The 27,028-nt window shown below is 40.3% G+C and overlaps 1 protein-coding gene across 2 annotated transcripts in view; it reads left to right on the top strand.

The window, feature by feature from the left end:
* The window catches only part of LOC120085733 (pentatricopeptide repeat-containing protein At4g04790, mitochondrial-like), a 35,388-nt gene that overhangs the window by 5,339 nt on the left and 3,021 nt on the right, over window positions 1-27,028 (top strand). For both annotated transcript variants that reach the window (XR_016532248.1, XM_039041900.2), the window contains exons 5-10: window positions 7,525-7,589; window positions 8,932-9,039; window positions 9,194-9,307; window positions 10,034-10,129; window positions 10,249-10,347; window positions 26,499-26,618. Coding sequence is in view for 1 of the 2 variants with exons in the window: in XM_039041900.2 (XP_038897828.2) it covers window positions 7,525-7,589; window positions 8,932-9,039; window positions 9,194-9,307; window positions 10,034-10,129; window positions 10,249-10,347; window positions 26,499-26,618 (602 nt within the window). In the remaining variant the exon portion in view is untranslated. The remainder of the gene's footprint in view (window positions 1-7,524; window positions 7,590-8,931; window positions 9,040-9,193; window positions 9,308-10,033; window positions 10,130-10,248; window positions 10,348-26,498; window positions 26,619-27,028) is intronic.

Below are 27,028 nucleotides of genomic sequence, written 5' to 3' on the forward strand. Positions count from 1 at the left end.
CTGCATTCATATGTTCCTCATACGGAGCTTGCATAAACTGGCTCACAACGCTTACTGCATATGAAATATCTGGTCTAGTATGGGATAGGTAGATCAGCTTTCCAACCAACCTCTGGTACCTTTCCTTGCTCACAGGAACCCCGTTGTTTGTAACACCAAGTTTTGCATTATACTCCACAGGTGTGTCAACAGGTTTACAGCCAGTCATGCTTGTCTCTTTGAATAAATCAAGTGTATATTTTCTTTGCGATACTGAAATACCTTCTCTTGATCGAGCTACCTCCATTCCCAGGAAGTATCTCAGCTTACCAAGGTCTTTAATTTCAAATTCTTTGGCCATTCTCATTTTAAGCCTCATAATCTCACTCTCATCATCATCGGACAAAACAATATCATCAACATACACTATGAGAACAACCTTCCCGGAAACAGATCGTTTTGTAAATAGTGTATGATCTGAGTGCCCTTGGTTGTAACCTTGTGCTTTAACAAATGTAGTAAACCTATCGAATCAAGCCCTTGGGGATTGTTTCAGTCCATATAAGGATTTCTTCAGTCTGCAAACCTTGTGCTTGAACTGACTTTCAAATCCAGGAGGTCGGCTCATATAGACCTCCTCTTCAAGTTCACCATTAAGGAACGCATTTTTTACGTCCAATTGATACAGTGGCCAATCTTTGTTAACAACAATTGACAACAACACACGAATAGTATTGAGTTTAGCTACAGGAGAGAATGTTTCAGAATAATCAACTCCGTAAGTCTGGGTAAAACCTTTAGCAACAAGTCTGGCCTTATACCAATCAATCGTCCCATCTGATTTGTATTTTACAGTGAAAACCCATTTGCAACCAACTGTCTTGTGTCCTTCTGGTAAAGGCACCTGTTCCCATGTGCCATTTTTCTCAAGCGCCCTCATTTCTTCCATAACAGTCGATTTCCATTCAGAGTTCTCCCTGGCTTCATGGATATTGCTTGGAATTATTATGGTGTCCAAGCTAGTGGTAAATGCTTTAAACTCGGAAGACAAGTTATTATACGTCAAGTAGCTGTGCATAGAGTACTTTGCACATGAGCGAGTACCTTTCCTTAGTGCTATCGGAAGGTCGAGAGAGGCATCACGATTTTCCACTTCTCTCGGTTTCTCAGCATGACTGGTCACCTGTAACTCGAGATTTTTAGTAATATTTTCCACTCCTTTGTTAACAACAGGACTTTTATCTTCCATTTCTTTGTCAACAACAGGACTTTTCCCTTTATTATTCTCTCTTTCAGCTGTTTCTTCATCTGTCACATATTCGGTATGGCCATTTCGACCTCCTTCATCTTTTTCGTCTCTGCACTTGTCAGTCTCCATACATATATCAACTTCATTAGTTTCAGGAATACACATACCTGAACCAGATGCCGGTTCTGACTCCTGGACTTGAGCCGACGGATTAACAGGTGGCAATTCTTCCTTTCGACGATTCTTCCTATAGTAGATTATCCAAGGAAGCTGATTGGTAGGAAGAACAGGGTAGGCTCTTTCAGAACTAGTGGAAGGGATCATAGTGGAATCCCTTAAGGGAATAGCATAGGTGGACCAGTTAGACTCTTCACTTGGACTCTCCCCCTGAAGATGACTAACGGGAAAGAAAGGTTGGTCTTCAACAAAGGTAATATCCATGGAGACAAAATATTTTCTAGAGGATGGATGATAGCATTTATATCCACGTTGATGAAGGGGATACCCAACAAAGACACATTTTTGAGCACGAGGGTGAAATTTTGTGCGATTTGGGCCATGAGAGTGGACAAAAGCAACACAGCCGAAGACCCGGAGGGGTACATCGGAAATCAGACGAGTAGTCGGAAAGGATTCTTTGAAAAGGTCTAAGGGATTATGAAAGTCAAGGACACGAGAAGACATACAATTGATGAGGTGAGCTGCTGTAAGAATGGCATCTCCCCATAGATAGGAAGGAAGAGTAGCAGACAACATTAAAGACCGGGTAACTTCCATCAGATGGCGATTTTTATGCTCGGCTACTCCATTTTGTTGAGGAGTATAAGCACACGAGCTCTGATGAACAATTCCCTTAGACACAAGAAAGTCATGAACAGAGGTATTAAAGAACTCTCGTCCATTATCACTCCTTAAAATCCCAATTTTGGCATGGAATTGGGTTTCAATCATAGTATAAAATTGTTTAAAGGTAGATGACATCTCTAACTTATCGGCTAGTAAGAACACCCAAGTAAGACGTGTATGGTCGTCTATGAAGGTGACGAACCAACGTTTACCAGTAGAGGTAGTGGTTGGTGATGGTCCCCAGACATCACTATGAATAAGGGAGAAGGGACTAGATGGCTTATATGGTTGAGAACGAAACGAAATACGACTTTGTTTGGCACAAATGCATGAAGAGTATCACGTAAAATAAAACCATCAAGAGGAAAAGTATTCCCTTGTCCTGCAACTGGGGCAAAAGACCCATCTGCAATTCTGATACGTTCATTCCCCACACTCGGACAGTAAGTAACAAATAATTCTCAAGAACTAGTGAGATGATCTGTGGCCCCTGAATCTACGATCCAGGGTTTCTTGCCATTAATGCTAACAAGACCAAGAGCTGAGAATGTATCTGATTGAGCAATGACACTTACTCCGACGGCATTCACATTGGTCTTACTATGGGCTAATGACTGATGCTGTGAATTTTCAGTAACTGGATCACTTACAGAAGTTCGTCCGGAGTTTGATCTGTCATGGGATTGTCGTTTCTTACTGTTTGGGGGCCTGCCGTGCAGCTTCCAACATTGGTCCTTCGTATGCCACAGCTTCTTACAGTGCTCACAGACAGGTATGGGCTTTTTGTCACTGTCGGAATTGGACGCCTTTGAGACAAAGGTTGATGCATCAACAGAGGCTATCACCGGACTGTTCATAGCCTGTGATCGGTCTTCTTCTAGACGAATCTCGGAACACACCTCTCGGAGAGACGGAATAGGTCGTTGACCCAATAAGCGACTTCGAACACTATCATATTTTGGGTTTAATCCGGCCAAAAACACATAAACCCGATCTGTCTCTTCAAGCTTCAAATACTGTGCCCTATCCTGTGCGCAGTTCTAGATAATCTCCCGGCACAAATCCATTTCTTGCCAAAAAACTAACAGCTTATTGAAGTAGGACGTAACAGTCATGTTTCCTTGCTTGCATTCATGGACTTATTTATGTAAAGTGTACAACCGGGATGCGTTTTGTCGTTGTGAGTACAAGTCCTGGTTGCCTCCCAGATATCTCTTGCAGTTGCTGCATATAGAAGAGGCCGGCCAATCTGGGGCTCCATACTGTTGATAAGAGCAGACCGTAGCAAAGAGTCCTCCCCTTTCCAGATTCTTTCTTGAGGATCACCTGGGATGGGTTGCGGAATTTCTCCTGTTAGATATCCGAATTTGTGCCTACCTTCTAGAGCCATTCGAATTGACTGGGACCATGAGAAGTAATTCTCCCCATTCAGTTTTTCTCCAACCAGAACTCCTGCAGAATTGCCCACTGAACCAGTTAAGTAATTTGTATTGGGCAAAATAGATAACGAGTTTATCGGAATCTCTGGACCAGTAGGCGGTTGGGAAGTTGTGCCAAGCATTGTATCTCAAATTTGCTAATGCAAAAAGGCCAACTGATGTCTCACATCATCGGAGTAATGAACCGAACTACAACCGGCTAGAAACTGAGTCGCCATGGTTGCCGGCGGGGCACTGGTAGCTGGCTGAGAGATCGCCGGGAAATGAGAGGGCCCCGGTCGGCTGCGTTGCTCAAGATGGTTGCCGGAAAATCTCTCATCCCTTTGGTCAAACGAACCGAGAACAGAATTGGAGAGATTCTGCTCTCCTTGCCGGACGGAGTAACTCACTGGGCCTGTCGCGACTCCTTGGGTGTACACCGGCGGTGCGGTCGTGTTTCTGAAGGAGGTAGAAGATGAAACCCTAGGCGGCGCTGCTTCATTGATCGGAAAAACGGGTTTGACAGAAGACGAAACCCTATAATCGGCGACTGAAAACTCGGATAGACGAGGAGGAGCGATCAGAAGCTCGTCGGTCACCTGCACGTCAGAAACGCCTCTGTCCGTCGATGTTCTTGGGCTGTTCCTGATCGGCGATTGTGATCCCGTTGCAACCGGATGGTTTCCTGAAGAATTGGTTGCCTGCAATCGGACGGCGGAGATTAAGTCTGGTAGGGCAGACTGAAAACACTGCTTAACCGCAACCCTAATAGCGGTTTGCATATCAAAACTTGAAGATCCACCAGCGGAAGGCGATTGTGGATGGTTTTCTTCCATAATGGCTAGGATTTCGTCCCTTTGCTCTGATACCATGATGAAAATAATAATAACAGAGAAAAAACACAATATTTACGTAGAAACCTTAGACCAGGGAGAAAAACCACGGTACAGATCTTTTCTTTTATTATTATAAAACTAATACACTGAATACATGAGAACAGGGTGAATAAATAGACTTGTAGAGAACCCTAGAGTTAGAAGCAATTACAAAAATATCCCTAGAGTAAAAACCCTATTTTCAACCGATACTAAATAAACACTAAGCTGAAAGTTTGAACAGTAAACTTACAGTTTTACTTTTCAATAAATAAGGGTCTTTTAACATACTTTCATTGAAGGATTTTGGGGATAATTGAATTAGGGTTTGCTGGCGAGCTCAATATGGGTATGGAGGAAGATTTTGTAATTTAGGGTTCTTGTGTTGGGGGTTGATTTAAAAGGAAGACGGTGTGAAATCTGGGGGTCTGTCGGGGATTTTGGTGAAAACTAGGATCTTGTCTGGTTGCTTCATTGTTAGAAAAAAAGAGGATGGATTAGGAGGCGCCAGTAATTTAGGCTCACGTTTGCTTAATGCAAAGAAAGAGAAGAAGAGGCCTAGGTTGGTTTTGAGTGATTCTGGGTCCAGTGATGAGGTATTGTTGCCTCAGCGTAGATGGGTTGGTCCTGAAACCATTTGGGTTTGTAATGGTTTGAATTCTTTTGGGAAAGTTGCCGTGGATGAGAGTGGAAGTATTAGAAAGAAGGATAGGTTGCAGTATGTTAAGCAAAATTGTAACGACCCGACTTTCTCGAATGAGAATCAGACCGTTACTATATGCATGCATAATTCTCAGAACGACATTTTCACAAAAAATTGACTAAATTCGAAAGAACGGAATAAATTTTATTGTAATACCTATAAAGAAAGACATAAAATCTTTGCTCGGGGTACCCCTAACTTTAATTAAAATTAAAAAAACAAATGAAATATTCAAAGAATTTAAAATTTTAATTATAAGCTAAAACTTACAAACATAAAAAAAACATGTGCAGAAGTGATAACAAGTCCCAAGGCTTGGTCATGGATTCTTCTTGTCATTTGTCGCTTTGTCCTTTCCTTTATCCAAAAAACGTAGATAAAGTGAGTATAAAAATACCTAGTAAGTGACCCACTACTGGGCCCAATAGGTGTACATGTTAGCCTTCCTATCAAGGCAAAGGTGTGCATCCCGACATAAGCATAGACATAGGTATAGGCATAGGCATAAGGGGCAAACCCGAAGGCACGCTTTCATAGGTAGTGGCTTCGAAGAGACACAATAACATAATCGTAGGTGGCCATCCCATAAGGATGCCAAAACATACACAGGGGATTACACAGTTCGATAGGAGTGCTAATAGTCACCATCAGTCTATCATGCATCATACAACGTCCAAATTCATATCAAACCATATCATACTACAGTAAGCATAGTAGCATAATTCATGAGTTTCCAGAACAGTCTCAACAATCGTATATGAGTCCATCATGGCAGAATATTCCATCATAATAGAAACATGCTTACAGTGTATTCATAGTCTTAACATCAACTTGGGGTTCGAGAGTGAACCGGTAGTAAATCACTTATCTCAAAATCTAGCACAAATAATTTAATCTCCTCTTTTAGCTTTGAGAAACCTTGAGTCAAACACTACTACCTTAACCAAAAGTCAATTTGAACTTTTAGGCTTAACCTATGTGACACTTAATTCCAAGGGTTAAAGACCCAAATTCCAGCAAGCACTACTGATGTCAAGGGGCTTTCGAGGTCTTGCTACTCACTAAAATTTCTCCGAAACAACCTCCAAACTGTTGGACAGCGAGCCTACGATCTCCAAATCCCAAATCTAACATCAAAACAACAAGATTTAGGCCAGAAATTTATTGGGCAACAAAGAGTCAACCAGGGACAGACCCAAAACGCCCAAAATCTTACCCCAAACGGCAAAATCTGACAACTCCGGCGAGTAAAAGGAGGTATCAGAAAAAGGATAGGTTGCAGTACCTTAATGATGATGCAATCAACAGGATGGATGGAGATGGTCTATGAAGAAATATGGACACCTTAGATGTCTTTGAGTTCAACGAGTATGATGAACTTGTTAGTGAGACTAGGCGGAGGAAGCACTTTAATGACAGTCGAGAAAGACAGTTTGTTGGTTCCATGAAACTGCCTCAAAGTGGTGTCAAGAGGGAATTTGGAACCTCTTCTAGCAAGCATGCTTTGGTGGACAAGAGAAAGCATTTGTATGGTGAACAAACCAATAGCTTTGATCGGGACAGGCCTTCCAGAAAGATTAATTATGACTCAGATAATGATGAACCTCACCTCCCGACTCCCTTGTTGAGAGATAAGTTTAGGGGTCACTCTGATGAAGCAATCACGGTTCAGGGGAAAAATGGAGTTTTAAAGGTAATGGTTAACAAGAAGAAAAATGTGAGCAGAGCTTCCGATATGTATGATCATCGCAAATTAGAAGAAAGAAGAAAGAGTTTAAGGACCGAAGATACTCTGAAGAGGAAAGTGTTAGTTTCTCCTTCACTTCACCCAGAAACTAAGCCCAATGTGAAACAGGACCTCTTTTCGAAGCCAGAGAAAGACCATACAAATTTTCAAACTTCGGCATCAACAAAAAATGTAAAGGGTTGCAGTTGGGATTCAGGTGACAGCAGTGTGTCATTGAAGCCCAAAACAAAGGTTGTTGAAGCTCACAAATCTACCAAGAAGGCATGTTGTGAAGTTGAAAAAATTCCATGTGAAGAGACTTCCCCAAGTACAGCAAAGGAAGGAAAAGTAAAGCGAAGCAGTGGAATAGAGAAACAAAACCTACGCGAAAGGATCAGGGGAATGCTCCTTAGCACTGGCTGGAAAATCGATTACAGAACCGGAAGGAATAGAGGTTATTTAGATGCTGTCTATGTTAATCCCACTGGACAGCTTATTGGTGAATTATTAAGGCTTATGGTGCCCTTCAAAAGCAATTGAATGAAGGAGCAGAGGCTAATAATAAAAGTGGAGGAATATCTTAGGCTTTTAACCAGATATTTTCTAGTTGTTCCCCTAAAAAAACCAGATATTCACTAGTCACTAAAAAGATCTAATAGCTTCATCATTATTGCATAGATATTTTATCATCTTCAGGCCCATATTGAATTACTGAATTGAAATTGCAGGGGATGGAGCAGAGAATATCCCAGATCTTATATATAGTTATGCTGTCAGCATTCCAAATCTAGCGGTGAGATTCCCATGAACGATGCTGGTATTTTCCTTAAGTCTACAAATCTCTCAGGCACTTCTGCTTCTCAGGCAGTTTGATTGTTTTTAGAAGTGGGTGCTCTTTAACTTTTCCAAAATTTTATTTTGCAAGTCATTTTGTTTATTTGTTTTTTAAAATTTATTAAAAATGATGAAACAGAAGAAAAAGAAATAATTGCTTTCGATAAGAACACATTGTGTTTGATGTATGATTTTACATAAGCGAGCTTTCATTTCCATTTTTTTTTTTTTTTGGGTTTGGGGTCTTCATACTTGACACAGGTGCAAAATAAGCACAAACAAGAAGCCTAATGTGAAACATAAAAGTGGCTTAATTGTTAAAATTAAAACAATAGAATAGTTATAGTAGGGTTATAAAGTGAAGCACATTCTAAATCTTATAAGACCATGCCACAAATTGGAATTCATGGTGAGGTGCACTTGGTCAAATGGGAGGCTGCGTTGAAGTCCGTACCTCCTTTTGGGAGGATTTGTGGGCGGGAGAAAGGTCATGTTGTTCTTTGTTTCTTCATCTGATAAGGGATTGCATTCAGTAGCCTAAGGGTTGCCCTCTCTTGATAACTTTTCTCAAGTTCCATGTGTTTTCATTGCCCCCTCACTGACCGAGGCGGGAAATATATGCAAAGAGAAAATAAGAGCACCCAAGAATCTTTCCAGACCATGAGTCTAGCAATGTCATGTACCTTTGTCCAAAGCGCAGTGTCATATTCTAAGCGCACCTCAAGAGCCACCTGGAGGGAAAAAAAAAAAACAACTCATCTAGAGCCTTCTCAATGTGTCTTGGAAGGTTCTTGATTTTTATTAAGAGAAAATGGAGCTAATTTCTAATTTTCTCATCCTTAACATGATTAAAAGGGTATCTGTATATTGGATGTGTGACTGTGATGTGACAGGAACACTGTTTTCATTTGTGAAGCTGTTAGCTACTGAAAATTTGCTTTAACAAAATGAAGGTTTAAACTAGCAGTAGTTCTTTTAATGATCAGCATTCCCTGGGGTTGGCTATTTGCTCCTGTTTGTCCTTTTCCAGTCTTTATAAGTGTCCAATCTTGAGATTGAGGGGTTCTCTTCTTTCAAGTTATTGTTGAAGTCTTATTACGGTTTCTACCATACTTGCAACAATTGTTTGCAGTACATGGTCTTCGTCTTTCTGCAGTTGTATCTTTCTGTATTTGTCTGGGTGTTGTTGCTGTACATGTACGAGAGTTTTGATGGATGTTTGAGGTTTTTTCTTTTTAAAGGAACAACTTTTATATTCTATTATTGATATATTTCTCAATTTGTTTTTGATAACGTGGAAGATTGAGGATATGGTTTCAAAGTTCAAGAGCATGCACTTGAAGTTAGATATCAATCCTTCATCTGCTTCATATGAGAAGCTCATCTGTTATTGTTGTGGTTTACTTAAGGTATGGAATTAGAGAAAAGACTGCTAAGCATAAATTTCTTTTGAACTTTTGTGAGACCCTTCGTTTGTTTCGAATAAGATACTTTAAATTTGTGTCTTATTATTTCTTAGGTGCAGTTTGTGAAATTGGCTCTTTCTTTTTAAATCCGGTGTAGGTTCACGTGGCTCTTGATATAGCAAATGAAATGTGTGATGCAGATTTCACACCATCAACAGAGGTCTTGCACTCCATTTTACATGCTTTGGATCAAGGCTGTGAATATAATTTGGTAAGTGTTTTGTGTTCTCAATTTTTTAGTCAATATTTAAAGTGAACTTAATACCGTATGTCATGTGGTTGCTTCTGTTCACATCTCTGGCTTTTGCTTCTGATCATCTTGATATGTACACTTTATATTTTGAGCTTACATATCTTCTTTGGGTAATAGAATAAGTTTGAAAGTTAATAATGTGATTATGTGGTTTACTGAATATTTGTACTTATGCTATATGGTAAAAGACAATGCGGCCACTACATGGGTTTGCCCCATGATAATGCCAAATATTGTAGGCAGCTGCCAGCCTGCCCCTTGTTTCTATATTCGATCCAATTTTCGGATTTTGCATTCAGTCCCCTATCTTGTTTTGTCGCACATCATTGTTTATTTGGCCTTTTATCTAGTCTTCTCTATATATTATTAATTGTTAGGAGGATCTTAATGAACTTCAGTGAGATTATATCTTTTTATCCATTCATGTGTAACTGATGTGCAATTATGCTTCCATGTGATTTCCTTATTTCCTTGTTTCAATTATCTTCCCCATGTTGTCTCAAAAAAAAAAAAAAAAAAAAAAAAATAAAAAAAGAAAAGAAAAAGAAATTATCTTCCCCATGTTCTTATCGAAATACACACACAAAAAAGTGGGTTTATCCTTGTGCGTGTTGTTTTTTTATTCTTTTTAATATTAATATTGTTTTAACACTACATGTTTCCCTCTTTCTGCTTATTGCCAAGGTTCATCAAGTCTATTCGCTCATATGTCGCCACAACTTGAAGCCAGATAGTGAAACCTTCAGGGGCATGATAAGTCTGCATGTAAAGATGAAAGATGTAATCCTTGCTCAAAATTTGTTTTTGTTTTCGTTTCAGGCTATTTTGCGGGCTCAAATCTTTTGGATTTCAAAAATCGAACTTTCATGGATACAAAATTTTAAATTTCTTTTGTGCAGTTTAAAGGTGCCTATGGCATGCTTAAGGAATCGGAGAAAATGAACTTAATTCCTTCAGCTAACATGTACAATCCTATCATGGCAGGATACTTCCGAGAGGTACCTTCCTCCTTAGTTTTATCATCTATGGTCTCTTTTTCCTTTTCCTCAGTTATTTCTCTCTGTGTAACATATATATGATATGTGAATATATTTCATGTATTTTCTGTTCCTTACAATCAAGAACTTCCATTGCACGTATTTTTTTTCTCTTTTTTAATATAATAAACATTTGATGAAGTTATGTTATGAGAGAGTTAGACAATAGGTGGCTCTTGCTTCTTATAGATTTGTGTGTAATATAATTGTGTTTAGATTAAGCTATTAGTATTTTATTTTTTTTAAAATGTTTTTGTAAGACCCCACATACATACGTTCCAAAGAAAGGGCAAAAGAGGAAAGTTGGGAATAAATGGGAACGTTGGCACGGAAATAGAGGTTACATGAGGCGGGGGCCACCCAGCTGAGGATAAAAGAGGTTCAGGGGAATCATTTTAGTTAGGAAAATAATTTGGAGCTCGTTGAAGCTTTTGGGAGAGGGAGGTGCTTTCGAATCAGCCCTTATCCGGTCCCGGGTTCTTTATTGTATTTTCTTCTTCTTGTGATGAATTCATTTCTTAATTGAGTCTTGCTTGAGTTGTAATTCAGGTTGTTTATACTTGAATATCGGTAACTAAGGGAGTAAATTCCTATTCCAGCTTGTTGGGTAATTTTCTGAGTGCAGGAACTATTGATACCTAACAGTTTTCTCCTTTCATAATTAGTTTCCTTGGTAGAAATTTCTTGTCTTATATTTACCCTTCTTTTGTTTTACGAGAAATCATTACACCCTAAAAAAATAACAAGGTATTAGAGAAGGAGGTTCTATGTTCAAACTCATGTATGGGATATTATGAGAGCGCTATGGGTGTGTCAACCTAGTTGAGATATTTGGGTGCGCTTACTAATCCCTAGCTTTCAAGCTTACCTTGTGTCCTTGTATTTTGAGCATTAGCCTCCTTTCATTTTATCAATGAAAAGTTTGTTTCCGTGTTTCAAAAAAAAAAAAAAAAAAAAGTTCAAACTCCGATAATGCTTTTCCCTCCTCAACTAATATTGACTTCTACTTGTACAAATTTTCAAGTCCACAAGTGTAGAAGAGCATTAAAGTATTTATAAAATTATATTGACACTAACCCATCAACTCAACATTTTGGATTTAGTGGTGATTTAACATAGTATTAGAGCCCTAACATTTTGCAATGTGTTTTTTTGGCAAGATTGTCATTGTCCTCCTTTGTTCTTTTTTATTTTTTTTTTTTAATGAGAATAAACATCTTTCATTGAGAAAAAAATGAAAGAATACAAGGGCATACAAAAAACCAAGTCCCAAGAAGAGGGGACACCCTTACAAAAAGGGGTCCCAACTATGCGAAATTATGCCTATAGAATAGTTACAAAAAGTCTTCGAAATTGAAGCCCAAAGGGAAACATGAAAATGAACAAGAGACCAAAGATTCCTATAATCCCTTTCCAAACCCTTAAACATTCTACTATTATGCTCCCCCATAACACCCGAACAATAGCGCACACGCTAGCACTCCAAAGAAAACGGTCTTTCTCCCCATAAGGCGGATTGAGGAGGAACTCCTCAATCGAAGCACTGTCATCTTCATTACGAACACTCAACACACCGAATGTATGAAGAAAAGAATCCCAAACGTTTCTCACATAACCGCACCACCAAAGAATATGATCCAGATCTTCCTCTACCTTTCGACAGGCGGCAGAGAATACAACAGAAAGGCTCAACAAGTGAGGGAAATTTCCTAGCAAGCCTATCCAATGTATTGGCATGAGGCCAGGAAAAAAAACTTCACCTTCGTAGGGATCTTAAGCCTTCAAAGCACTGAAAAAACCGACTCACCTGAGGGGGCAGGCTAACCAAATTCTGAAGGAAAAACTTACAAGTGAAGCCCTCCAAAGTACTGGGGCTCTAAATTCTCACATTTCTTCTACCCAAACAAAAGGGGTGGTTCTTGATTAAAGAAAGAAGAGCAACTACGTTCGTTGTTTCTCTATCGAAAAGAGAACGACAGAAACCAAAAGAAAAGGAACAAGATCTCCCCGACGATACTAAAAAATGGGCTATGAAATGGTTTTTGAGGGAAGACAAGTGATACAACCAAAGGAACGAAAAACAGAGAGGTCTCTCTCCCACCCAAAGGTCTTCCCAAAAGTAGGTGTCTCTCCCCTCTCCCATCATGCAACGGACCAAAAGAGAGAAAGAGGGAAGCTCTTTTGAAATCCCTTTCCAAACATTCCGGTTAGAACCTTTAACCCATTTGGACAACCAATCAAAAGGATGGGGCCATGTTTACTCACAGTGATCCTACGCCATAGAGAGGTTCAGAGATGAAGCGCCACATCCATTTGGCTAAAAGAGTTTTGTTATGGATCCTTAAATTCCCAATTTCCAATCCCCCCTTAGCAACCGACTTTGCAATGATCTCCCACCTTACCAAGTGGGAACCTTTATCTTTCCCTTCGTCAACCCCTTCCCACAAAAAGTCCCGCATTAATCTCTCTAAACCCTTACACATCTCACATGGGGCTCTAAAGAGGGAAAAGTAATAATTAGGAATACCACTCAAAATAGGCTTTATTAGGGTGAGCCTTCCTACTATAGAGAAAAAACTTTTCTTCCAAGAGGCTAACCTCTTCCAAACTTTATCCACAGCATGGTCCCAAAAAGTGATTGACTTTGGATTATTACCCAAAGGAAGACCAAGATAAGAAGAAGGGAGACACCCAACGTCACACCCAATCCACTTCGCCCACCTTTTGAGTTTTTCCTCATCACAATTGATTCCCATAACACTACGTTTTCCCTTATTGATCTTCAACCCCGACATTTCTTCGAAGAAGGCTAAAACATGATTCAACATAAGAACGATTTCTCCTTTTCAGAGAAAAAGAAGAGCGTATCATCAGCAAATTGCAGGTGAGAAAGGGGAATCTGATCCACCCCCACTTGAACGGCTTAATGACATTGCCTTCCATACACTTACTCACGATCCTACTTAAAACATCCACCACGAGGAGGAAGAGAAAGGGAGAGATGGGATCTCCCTGCCTAAGACCTCTCGTGACCGTAACTTTACCTCTGGGGCTTCTATTGATAAGGAAAGAGTAACTAACATTCCTCAGACAATCCCACATCCACATTCGCCACTTATAACCAAAACCCTTCCTCTCCATCACCTTATCCAAAAAATTCCAATCCACATGGTCAAGCTTTTTCAAAATCAATCTTGAAAAGCACAACTTCCTTCCTTCTAGCTCTATAATCCTCAGTCACCTCGTTAGCAATGAGGGCTTGATCCAAAAATTTGCCTTTCGGCAACAAAAGCCCCTTGGGTGTTAGAAATCATCAAAGGGAGCACCCTTTTCAGCCGATTAGCCAGAACCTTCTAAAGGATTTTGTAAACACTCATAATGAGACTAATAGGTCTAAAATCCTTCACCCCGTTCTCCTTCTTCAGGACCAAACAAACAAACGTTTCCGAAATGGGCTTGTTAAGAATGCATCTTTCATAGAATTCTTGGAAGACTTTAACCAAATCCTCCTTAAGTAATAACCAATTTTCTTGATAAAAAGCCATTGAAAACCCATCCGGACCTGGGGATTTAGAACTATAGCACCCCAAAAACCACCGCCTTGATCCCTTCCACCGTAAAAGGTTCAGACAAACCATCCCTCTCTCCTGCAGAAATGGGGTTCCAGTCAATCCCATGAACAAAGGGTTTAGCAAGAACCTGTGGCCCATACAACTGAGAGAAAAAAGATATGACTTCCTCCTCGATTTGCTTCTCGTCTCTTAAAGACTCACTGAGCTCATTAATCACAGGCCTAATCCTATTTCTGCTCTTCCGCCCACTAGTTACTCTGTGGAAAAGGGTGGTGTTGCCATCGCCATCTTTAGCCCACTCCACATTAACTTTTTGTCTCCAACTAACCGTTTCCTTTCTAATCACCTCCGCCAAAAGGATCTTGAGTCCATCCCTTTCAGCTTTCAAAGACTCATCCAACAAATCCTCAACCTCCATCTCGTCAAACTCCTTAATCTTGGCCATAATCTCCTTTTTCTGAACTTTAACATCTCCAGACACCTCCTTGTTCCATGCCCTAAGCTTCCCTTGCAAAGACCTCAACTTGCCCATAAGCCGGGCTTCCTTGCAGGGGGACTTTCCACCAACTGGGAAAATGAGTCTTAAAAGGGGAATGTTGAAGCCACATGTTCTGAAAACGAAAAGGGGTTGGCCCCCAATTCAGGCACCCTGCTGTTAGGATAATAGGCCAAGGATTCGAAGTGATTCTTGGGCCCAACACCTACCTAACCTCCCCAAACACCTTAACCCACTCTATTGACAACAAAAAACTGTCAATTCTATTTCTCACTCTACAGTTGGCCCAAGTAAACTTATCGTTAAGCAAAGGCGGGTCAATCCACTTACCTCCCTCAATAAAGTCATTAAACTTTCGAGTGGATCTATTTCTTCTCCCCATTGGGGCCTTCTCAGTTGGAGAATAAGTCATATTGAAATCTCCCACCATACACCAGTTCGAACTGCATAAGCCGAAGAGATCTCCCAACTCATTGAAAAACCGATCCCTCCCACGAATACGAGGAGGACCATACACGCCCGTCACCCAAATGATTTCCTTATCCTTCCGCCTAAAAGAAATCAAGAGCGAAATATCTCCTTTAATCACTTCCAAAACTGCAAGAACTCGACTATTCCACAAGAAAAGGATACCCCCGGACTTCCCCACCGAATCAATACTCTCCCACTCGATCCTTCTAGATTTCCAAACTCCTCCGATGAATCGGAAATCATAATCACTCCACTTCGTCTCTGTCAAAACCCCGATATCCGACTTTTCTTGTCTTAAAACCTCCTTAATCAACCTCCTCTTATCCCGCCCCTTTCACATTCCATGAAATGATTTTCAATATTGAGACAGGGGTGTGCCCACTTCCTTAGAAGCCTTCTTCCGCTCATAATTGATCGGGCTTTCAAGCTTCCGCAACTCACACACCACTTTGTGACTGCCGTTCCCTTTAGTCTTCTTCCCCACCCTCTTTTTTCCTTTAGAAACTGTCACAGGATTATCCTCCTCAGCTTCCACCCTATTAATTCTCACCAAAGTCAAAGCTCTCCATCCATAGGGCTAGCTCCCACTAGGTTCCCCGTTCACCAAAGAGTACGACATCAGAAGGGATTGGAAAAAGAATATGGATCTCCCAACAAAACCCCAATGGGCAAGAGTCAAGGAGCCTCCCGCTACCCTAACATTTGCTGCTTTAGACCATGAAGCACCCTCAGAACTCCCCACACCTAAGGAATAAACTGGCAAAAGGGGAAAGGTTCCACCGGAATTTTGAAAAGTGTTGGGAGAAGGATACATAAAAGAAGGATAGAAATCACTCTTTCTCCCAACCGCCCCCGATGACTCACCCAACGTCATAGGTTTCAAGACAAACCCCTCAGGACTGCAAAACCTAACCCCCTTCTGACTCGACTCCACAACATCCCTTGGAGGAACAAGATTCAAAGGAAGGGGTAGAGGTATTTACCTGACTGATGGAACCAGTCGACAACGTCTGAGAAATTAGCCGGGAAAGCTGCCCCTTATCCATCTGATCTCCTCCAATGGAACTTACATTAACCCAAGCTCCCCCTTCATCTTCTTTTATAAAGTGACTCCCACAAAGGGTTCCAGCCGCTAGGGGAGGAGCAGTTTCAACTGCCTTACCAACCACCACTGAATTCCTTTGAACGTTTGCCTCTATGGCGCTAAAACCACCCACAGGCGACGGACTACGTTTGGGGATGAAGGCAAAAGAAAGGAACGAGTTGTTGTCTGGGATACTTGCCAGTGACAGGTCGGATGGATCAAACTCATCTTCTTCATGGGTTGGGTTAGAGGGGTCCACGTCGATGTCTTCTTCCTAGCCCAAAACTTTCCTCTCTTCGAGCCCTTGGGTCAAGGCCTCCACAGGATAATCTTTGAGAACCTCTTTTCCAAGCCTGTGAGTGGGTTGGCCTACAACCAGAGAGCTTCTTTCTTTAGGTGTTCAAGTGGGCTTGGACAACCCCTCCTCAGTTGAAGGCCAAACGAGGATGAAAGCCTATTACACTTATCATCTTTTTCCTTTGAGACCCCCACAACACTCCCGTGGCCCTGCTTCCCTGCTGCGCCTGAAAATTCTGACGAGTGGAGGGCGGGGTTAGTTGAATCGTACCTGACAACACTGGAGAATTCCTCAACCCTCCCTTCGATGCCTCTGTTCCCCGTCGATCAATTGCAAACCTGATCGGAAAAGAAAAACCTCCATAGTTGGCCAAGCAGACTGTGGGAATGAAACCATTAGAGTTTCCTTTAGCATGAAACCAAAGCTCCTCCTCCCACGACTCCAGAACTCGAGGCCTCTCACCTTCCTGCAAGCCCCCACTCCCATTTGCCAATTCAGCTACAAAATCCTTTGTTCTTAAGAAAGGAGGGATGTCTAAGATCGAAACCCAGCCACCTGTGAAAACCGACTTCCTTCCTTCAGCCACCAATTGAAAATTCCAAGCTGAAACCAAAACGTAATCCCTGAGGTCCCCGAATTCCTTACTGAGAAAAGCTTTAGCAGACTCTTCACTATCACACACAAACCGCTAGGTTTCCACAGAACGGAAGAAAGGAGAGAAGTTGGCCCACTCCATCCAACAACCATTTCTCCACCTTATTCTAGCTAACCTCAACTCTCAATCTTTCCACCAAAACTGCCGCTGACAAGTCAAACGCAAAGTCACAGACCCAATCGGAAACAACTCCTCAGTTCTACTCTTCAGGTCAGACTTCGCACAACCCACTCTGCCCCTTCCTTGTTCTTTCGTCACAGCCTCGACAAAGTCCAGTGGACCATTTCGTAGCTCCCTTTTCTTTGCAACTGCTGGAGGGTTGGGACGGGGCAAGAAACCAGTAATCCCTCTTGCAATCGCGCTCCAACTTTTTCTTGTGTCCCTCTGGAATGAATATTTGAGTTGTTCTACCTTTGAAAGATTTCAAAGATACCAAGGCAAGGCGACCCCTGAGTTCGATAACACTTGGAAAAACATGGTGGCTGAGTCCAGTCTTCTTCTCCGCCAAAAACCATTTAAAGCCTTCGAGGCCACCATTGAGTTCAAACAATCCCGGACCCACACTACCGTCCCCAGATCCAAATCCACATTACTCACCCTAGCACCTCTCCGTTCTTCAATAGTAATCCAGTTTCCTTTGCCTGAATTCCTAATGAAAAAAACTTTTTGATCAACTGCTACCCACCCCATAACAGATAATTCATACATAAACCAAAGTAAGTGATGTATTGCTTCAAGAATTCAAGAATTCTTCTTTTATTAATGACTAGAAATGAAGGCATGAAGGCCTATTTATATACATTAGGTGGTGGTTAACCTAGGGAGCCGGTCAGCCTAAGGAAGATACCTGTTAAAGAAGGTAATAAACTGCTTTTGTTACAGCTGGTTGTTACAATAGGTTAAAGCCTCAAGAAACAATTAATTCAATTCTTACAACAACTTAAATTCAACTACAACTAGTCAACAATACAACTACATCAACTCTACCCGCCCGAGAAAAAAAATCGCGCCATCGAGTTTGGCTAAGTGAGTTCAAATTCATCGGGAGGATGGTAATGATATATGTTTGAAACATTAAATGTTGAGCTGATTTTCATTGCTGGTGGAAGATCTATGCGGTATGTATTAGGATTCAATTTCTCTAGGATAGGAAAAGGGCCGATCTTTTTGTTGGTGAGTTTGGAATGTTGTCCTTTAGGCAATCTAGTTTTCTTCAAATGTACCATAACCAATTCTCCAATTTTGAAATCAACAGGTCGTCTATGTTCACCAGCGCTACATTTGTAATCAGTAGTAGATTTCTCTAAGGGTTGGCGAAACTCTTCATGTATTTGCTTCACTTGATCTGCCATGAAAGTTGCTTCGGCACTTAGGTCAACTGAAATAGGTAAGTTGGCAAGATCTAAGGTAAATCTCGGGACTCGAGTGTAAACAATTTCAAAGGGACATTTTCCAGTAGAACGGTTGACCATATTATTAAAAGCAAATCCTGCTTGCGCATGTGTGAGATCCCATTGACAGGGTTTGTCTGCATTCAAACAACGTAGGAGGTTACCAAGTGTACGATTAGTAGCTTCTGTTTGTCCATCAGTTTGTGGATGGCTAGTTGAGCTAAAAAGGAGAGTAGTGCTGAATTTTTTCCATAGGGAACGCCAAATAACTCATGAATTTGACATCTCGATCTGGAACTATGCCTTTTGGAATGCCATGTAGAGCTTTATCTAAGAGATTAGGTATTTCATTATGTAGAGCTTCATATTCTTTAGGGCTCATGCGATAGTGGGGTAATACTACCCGGAATTAAATCAATGTGGTGCTGTATGTTTCTAAGGGGAGGTAGAGTTTTTGGTTCTTCTAAAATAGAGGGGAATTTTTCTAATAAATGAGAAATGTGTGGATCTAGATGGTCAAAAGGATCTTGCTTTACTATAAAGGCTAAAAGAGAGTGTTCTTTAGAGTGTAAAAGATCCTTACCCTAAGATAATAGAAAAAGTTGTTTAGTTGAGGAAGAAGGTACCTTATTTGTGGTGACTTGCTCACCACCGATGGGGAGGAGGACCACCTTTTTTCCCATCCAACTAAATTCGTACATATTATCTCGTTCCTTGTGATGCTCTATTGTCGTATTGCCATGGTCGGCCTAAGAGGACACGACAGACGTCCATTTCAAGAACATCACACACAATTTGATCTTGATATACATTGCCGATGGACAGAGGTATTGTGCAAATCTCCTTGACTGCTGTTTCTCCTCTTTTATTAATCCAATTTACCTTATAAGGATTGGGGTGTGGTTCAGCTGTAAGGTTAAGGGCAGAAACTAGCTTTTTGGAGACGTTATTCTCAGTGCTTCCACTGTTTAAGATTACTTGGCAAACTCTTCCATTAATCGTGCGTCTCGTGCGGAAAAGAGCATGCCTTTGGGAATGGTTTTCTGCCTTAGGAGTTATCAAGACTCGTTGAAGAACACAAGAAAGTTGGTCGATGTCATCTAGTTGTACCACTGTAGGTCATCTAAGTTGTCCTCATCATAGTCAGCTTCATCAAAGGCATCTTCTTGAATGGCTAAAGTTCTCCGTTGAAGGCACTCATTGGACAAGTGGCCTTGTTGCCCACATCGAAAACATTTGCCTAGTGTTGCCCTTTGATAAGGATTCGAGTTCCTTTTGGCGGTGATGCTTTCAATCCCTCGGGCATTTGAGGTTTCAGGAGGAACCTCATCCTTCTTGGTTTGTTGGTTTGTTATTGCCCCCGAAGCATTCAGCCGTGGCTGATCAGTGGTTACTCTTTTGAAAGATTGCTGCTGCCTTTCCCAAGGTTTTCTTCTTTGATAGGTCTTTGTTGGTTTCAGCTTGGTGCTTTCTTCAATTGTTGTTGGAAGAGTGATGGCATCCGCCAAATATGCTACCGGGTGTAACTTGACAACTTCTTGAATCTCTTTTCGAAGGCCAAGAATGAATCTTGAAACCAATTGTTGTTCTAATTCAGGAAGGTTATTCCGAGCACCAAGTCTATGAAATTCTTCCGTGTAATCAAAGATAGATCGATCCCCTTGTTTACAACGTTGATATTGGTTGTAAAGTCTTTGTTGATAGTTTAAGGGAAGGAACCTTTTCTTCATTAATTTCAAGAATTTCGGCCAAGATTTTATTGGAGATTTACCATAGTAAAGCTGATTGGTTTCAAGTTGATCTCACCAAGCCGATGCACCTCTTTAAAACTTGAATGCTACAAGTTTAACTTTCTTGACATCCGGAATGTTGGTATATTCAAAGAAGTTTTCTACCTTTGAAGCCCAATCAAGAAATTCTTCTACATCCAACCGTCCATCAAAACTAGGGAGGTCGATTTTCATCTTGTACTCAGTATTACTATGATGAACTAGTTGTCCTCCACGGTGAAAACCCATTCTCTCTTGTAAACCACCCAAGTAGCTCTCTCCTTCATTCGAAGAATCAGAATCTTGCAACATACAGCTTCCTCCTTGAAGTTCTTGGGGTCTGAATCTTGCTTGGTATAGGTCCTCCACGGTGAAAACCCATTCTCTCTTGTAAACCACCCAAGTAGCTCTCTCCTTCATTCGAAGAATCAGAATCTTGCAACATACAGCTTCCTCCTTGAAGTTCTTGGGGTCTGAATCTTGCTTGGTATAGGTTTCTTGGAGCTGATTTCTGTTTTGTCTGGTTTCTTGATGAAATACTTCGTTAATCTTGGTCTTCCCATAGTTTCTTGGTGGTTCTTGTTTATCAAGGATGGCCACTTCTTCACCTTTCGCCTTATTCATACCAGAATCTTGAGGTTCTTGGATCCGGATTCCACCTTTGTTTGGTATTTCCACATATTCGTGACTGTCCCTCCGGTCTGAATGTTCATTCGGCTAAGAACTTGGGCTAACATGGATCATAACTCACCCATTTCACCTCTCATTTCGATGATAAACTTCTCCACTGTTAACAAACGAGCTTCGACAGCTTTGGTTGAAGAGGATGCTTCCGCGTCCATTTGAGATTGAGATCCAAGAAGAGTTCGTGTTGGATCGGCACTCTGATACCAGCTGATGTATTGCTTCAAGAATTCAAGAATACTTCTTTTATTAATGACTAGAAATGAAGGCACAAAGGCCTATTTACATACATTAGGTGATGGTTAACCTAGGGAGCCGGTCAACCTAAGGAAGATACCTGTTAAAGAAGGTAATAAACTGCTTCTGTTACAGCTGGTTGTTACAATAGGTTAAAGCCTCAAGATACAATTAATTCAATTCTAACGTCTTAAATTCAACTACAACTAGTCAACAATACAACTACATCAGTAAGAATCTAATTCATATTCTTAGTCACACCTTCATGGGTCACTGTTTGTATTCGATCTCAGTTTCTGTTGTGTGTCTATCTTCACTGCAAATCAGATCTACATTTGTGGGTTTCTGTGTCTGCAAGTTCTAATCAGATGTACTTTGTAGGCTATTTGTTTGCAAGTTCAAATCTTCATTTACATGTTTGTGCTGTTTTTATCTTTGCTTGCATTCCAGTCCGTCTGGGCTGCCTGCATTTGGTAAAGTTGCCAAGTCGCAAATATTGAAATTTGTTTTTGGTTTGGTGTCTCTCTTGCTAGTTGCCATTATGAATTGCTCAATCTCGTCAGTCTACTCTTTTCTCTCTTACCATGATGAAACATACTGACCTTGCTCATTAGGATATTGTCTTCTCTTGTATGTATTTTGTGCAACAAACAAAAATCATAGATTGTAGACTTCAAAGCATCATACCACATGACTGACAACATCAATGGTTTTTATTAATTCAAATTACACCCCGATCATTCATCGGTTTGAATTTAGATGGATCTCTGTGTGAAGTCACAGGAATGTGGTAAAAAAGGAAACTCATGAGTGACTTGAATAGTATCTCTAAGTTTCATTTAAATTTGTGTGAATTTCATGGAGTGGATTCAGGAAATGTGATTAGTAGTGCTAAGCAACATAATTATCTCTAATTTTCCCTTTTTTTTTTTTAAAGAGAGAACATCTTCTAAGTCTTTCTTTGAACTCTTGTCATGAGTCCTTTTCTAATTCTGTAGCCCTTCTAGCAAAATGGGGATGGAGATACTTTGATGAGGAGGGTTCTTTTTGGGGCAAAGTAGTCAGAAGCATTCATGGTAAAGACTCTTTCAATTGGCACACGACGGGCAAAGGTGGTAGGAGCTTGAGAAGCCCTTGGGTAAGTATCTCAAGATCTTGGCTGAAAGTTGAGTCATTGGCCACGTTCAAGTTAGGAAATGGAAGCCGGATTGCGTTTTGGCTAGACCCATGAGAAGGAGTGGTTCCCTTTAATATCTTGTTTCTTAGTCTTTTCAGAATCACCATTTTTCCAAAAGGATCCGTAGCTGACCATTGGGACAGTCTTTTAGCCTCATGGTCAATTTCTTTTCGCCGGTTATTAAAAGATGATGAGGTGCTTGAATTTCAAGGTGCTTGGGAAAATTGCAGCAAGGAGAGTCTTAGTTGCTTTCGACAAAAGGGTGTGGTCTTTAACAGTCAAGGGCAGCTTCACGGTCAATTCCCTAAAAAACCACATTTCCCCCTCCTCCCCTTTGGATAATGCTCTCTTCTTGGCCCTTTGGAAGCCAAATAGCCCTCGATGGGTTAACATCCTTATTTGGATCATGCTCTTTGGCCAGCTGAATGTAGCCTTTGTTTTACAACACAAATTTCCCTCTAATTACCTTTCCCCTTCTATATGCCCGTTGTGCCTTCAGTTTGGCGAAGATCCTCTCCACTGTGCTCCTACTCAGCTTGGTGCTAGGAGAACTTACTGTCCATCTTCAATCTAACATGGGTGATGAGCAGCGACTTCCTGGGAAATGTGCAGCAACTTTTAATTGGAACAAGCTTTAAGAACTCCATCTGTTTACTTTGGCTTAATGCGGTTAAGGCTTTAATGGCAGAATTATGATTTGAGAGAAACCAGAGGGTGTTTAATGATAAGTCTCTTGGGTGCCAAAGTTGCTTTGAGTCTGCCCGTCGTCTTGCTTCTTCTTGGTGCACCCTTGCCAAACACTTTAATAGCTATAGTATTATGGATTTCAACCTCAACTGTAGAGCTTTTATCTCCCCTCCTAATGGCGGATCTCAGCTTCATCAGCTGCTGTTTCTCTTGTTTTTCAACCTTGTTTTCCCTTTGTTCTATTTACTTTGTAGTTCTCTCTTTTTCCGGCCACTGTTTTGGTCTTGTTAAGCTGTTTGTATTGTGTTTGGCTACTTTTCAACCTTTTTTATTTTCCCATTAGTCAATGATGATCTGTTCTCTGGATATGATGAGTGCGCTAAGGGGGTGTCAACCTAGTTGAGATGCCCGGGTGCACTAGCTGATCCTTATGCTTTTTGCTCATTGTATAATCCTCTTGTACTTTGAGTTTTAGCTCACCATTTATTTAATATAAAGAATCGTTTCCTTTTAAAAAAAAAAATTATGTTAGTTTTGTTTTTCAGTCTTGTTCCACTTTCAAGTCCTTGACAAGTATAATCCTCTTGTACTTTCAGTCTTGTTTTTATTTTATTTTATTATTTTTAGAGTTCAAAATATATGAAGAGCATGTTGCTTCATAACCTCTATCATTAACCGACATATCTGATGAAGGAAAAATTTGAAATATCAAGTACTTTTTAATCTTTTCACTCTATGATTGAGAGTCTATCTGTAACGATCCAACTTTCTAATATACTACAAGGACACCACTACATGCATGCATAACCTTGAAAACATATTTCTAGAAGAAAAATCCAATAAAAGAAATAAAACTTTTTCATTAAATAAAGCTCTAAAATAATAAATAAAAAAAACGTTGTTCGGGGTACCCCTAATCCATTTCAAAATAAATTAAATAAATAACTGACTAAAACAATCGAATAATTTAAATATTTGACTCTAAAACAAAACATAACACTTTGAGAAAATCATGTGCGGAAGCGATATTAAGTCCCAATGGCTCTGTCACAGATTTCTCTTGTTATTCGCCAGTCTATCTTTACCTCTATTTGGAAAAAAAAACATGTAGAGAAAAGATTGAGTATAAAAAGACTCAGTAAGTGACCCACTACTGGGCCCACTAGGTGTACAGGTTAGTCTTCTTAACAAGACAAATGTGCATCCCAACATAGGCATAAGGGGCAAACCTGAAGACAAGAGACAAAAAAAAAAAAAAAATCATAAATATAGGTGGCGATCCCATAAGGATGCCAAAACATACACAAGGGATGTACACAGCTCGTTAGGAATGCTAACAGTCACCATCAGTCTAACATAGTCATAAGCATGTAATCATAATCTTCAAACATACTCACTCAAGAGTTTCCAGAACAGTCTCAGCAGTCCATCCATCATTCAAAGGTAGTAAATCATTCACATAATATCATATGTTCCGTAACATAAACACAAGTTTCCAGAACATCCTCAATAGTCCAACCATAGCAAGTCATAGCAATTCAACCCATCAAAATAGAATCATGCTTTCAGTGAAATCACAGTCTTAACATCAATTTGGGTTCGAGTGTGAACCAATAGTAAATCACTTGACTTAGAGTAAATCCAAACGATTTTGTGCCTTTGTTTATCAAACTTCTCAATCCAAAGCCTAAAACATAAACCATAATTAGTTTCATCCAATAAAGTATAAATTTCCAACACACTTTACCTCAACTATCCTTAAACCATTTACCCAAATGGAGGTCAAAACAAGATCAATCCAAGATTTCACTCAAAGACGTCCACCAAGTAGTCCAGCCTATGCACAAATCACCAGTAAGACAATGACTAAATTCCCCAACAATTAAACTTAAGATAACCTACAAAAACCCAACGGTTTCTGAACAGTGCCTCAAAGTCCTTCAAAGCTCCAATCTAACACAAGCATTGTGAGTAACAAACTTAAACCAGCGCAAAGCTTAATGGGTAATCTGCCATTAAACAAGAATCCAACAAAACTCACCGATTGTAGACCCAACCTTGCTGATAATTTCTTCAAAATTCTTCGAATTCTTCCAGAACATTAAATCTATGATCAAGGCGGTGTGAGAAAACTGAAATTAAACCAACCTACCATGGACACACTTGAAAATCAATTAAACTAACCACATACCAGTAGATCGGAAACAACCCAATGAAATCTCATCAACTCACCAAAACACGTCGAACTCTGAAAATCTGGCAATGTAAAGTGATGACTCAGTGGCAGTGACCAACGGTCGGCGGTGGATGAGTGCGGCAGACCAAAAGGCGGACGTTGCAACGAACGGACGACCCGACGAAAACCCACACGAACGGCCACGTCGAGCACCGGCTACGAACGACTGTGGACAGCGTCGCGGCTTTAGATCAGGCGGCTAGACTCTAGCGGTGGCGCTAGCAGGTGAGTGAGGCGGCTGGAGATCGTGGCTGGAGATCAAGTGGGCTGCAGCTGGATCACGATGCGATCTGAAACTACGGCGGAACGAGCGGCGCTAGGTCACACCTGAGAGAACCCACGGCTGGCATGGTCGGAGTGGCGCGGGATGACAGATTTGGAGCTTCTCGTGTGGGTGGCGGATCTGGGGGTTGAGGGTTGTGCACAATTGCGAATGGAAGAGAAGAAAAAGTTGTGGATTGGGGGGAAGGGACTCACAGCTGTAGGTGTGGAGAGGAGGGAAAAACTAAATTTCTTTTATTTATTTATTTAAACCTTAAATCTATCTATCTATCTATCTATCTATCTATATATATATATATATTTTAAAATTAAGGCAAACCCTAATTTGACCAGTCAACACCCAAAATACATATATATATTTTTTTCTTTTCCTTTTCCGCTTTAACCTCTCAATCTCCCACAAAAATAATCCACAAATCCAAATCACTAAATATAAACTTAATTATCTAATCAAATTTAATTCAATGTCGAACTCCAAAAATTGAAAATATAATTCCAAATGGGGTTTTAAGTCCGTAGTTGAGGGCTGGAGATTGGCATTCTCTGGATGATGGATCACGAACTTGTATGTCCCCTTTCCTTAGAACTAAAGGCGTTGTCTCTTTGGTGGTTGACTTGGGTGGAGGGCTTCTTGAGTTTGAAGAAGATGCTGGAGAGGGTTATGGATGAAGTCTTCTTTAGGGCTAATAAGAATGTTGATAGCCTTATACCAGTAGGATATTTCCTTTTCTCTGGAGAGGTTTTATGGTGGGCCTGTTGCTGTCGGGGGTGTCGCTGGAAACGAAGAGGTGCCAACTGAAACCCATTTGCTGGTGCTTGGTTAATCGAGACATGGTTCGGTGTAGATAAAGAAAGGGAAGATGCAGTTGAACTTATAATTGTGTTTAGTTTTTAATATTAGTCTTTTATTTTTTAATTGTTTTTTTTCCATTTATTATTAGTTTCCTCAGCAGAAATTTTCTTGTGTTATATTTATCCATTTTTGGATCTTTTGTTTAATGAGAAATTATTCCCTCCAAATTTAACGGTATTAATCTGGACTCCTATAATTAATTCTTCCAAGTACTCTGCAGAAGAACACTTCTGATGGATTTAAGGTTCTCAAGCAAATGGAACTTGCGGGTGTACAACCAGATTTCCTGACTTTCAGCTATTTGATCAGCAATTCTGAATGTGAGGAGGATATTGTCAAGGTATAACAGAATTCTTCAAATTTTATTTCTAATTTTGCTTGTGACCAAATTTTAAAACACGTTGATATTATTTGCCTAGTTTTTATGCCTTTCGAAAAACAATTATTGCCTTTCGTACTTGATGTTTTTCTCCTCCAGTTCTTGAATACAAGGATTTGTTAAACCTAGTCTAATATCACTAAAGTATTTGACATACTAAAAGCCTCTCAAAATGATAGGGAGAATAGAAGTGTAGACGATAGGAAAAATAAAGTGATCAAGAATATTCATCCTAGTTTCGAACCACAACTAGCTAGCATTCTTACGAAGTTCTGCAATATGGATAATTTGAATTTTTGTATACGTTATATCAAGCAGGTTTTGACAAGCAAAATTTGGAGTATTGTGATTTAGAATTTTATCTTTATTTC

The sequence above is a fragment of the Benincasa hispida genome, chromosome 9, assembly GCF_027475165.1.
Source record: "Benincasa hispida cultivar pf3 chromosome 9, pf3_genome.v1.1, whole genome shotgun sequence".
Classification (NCBI taxonomy): domain Eukaryota; kingdom Viridiplantae; phylum Streptophyta; class Magnoliopsida; order Cucurbitales; family Cucurbitaceae; genus Benincasa; species Benincasa hispida.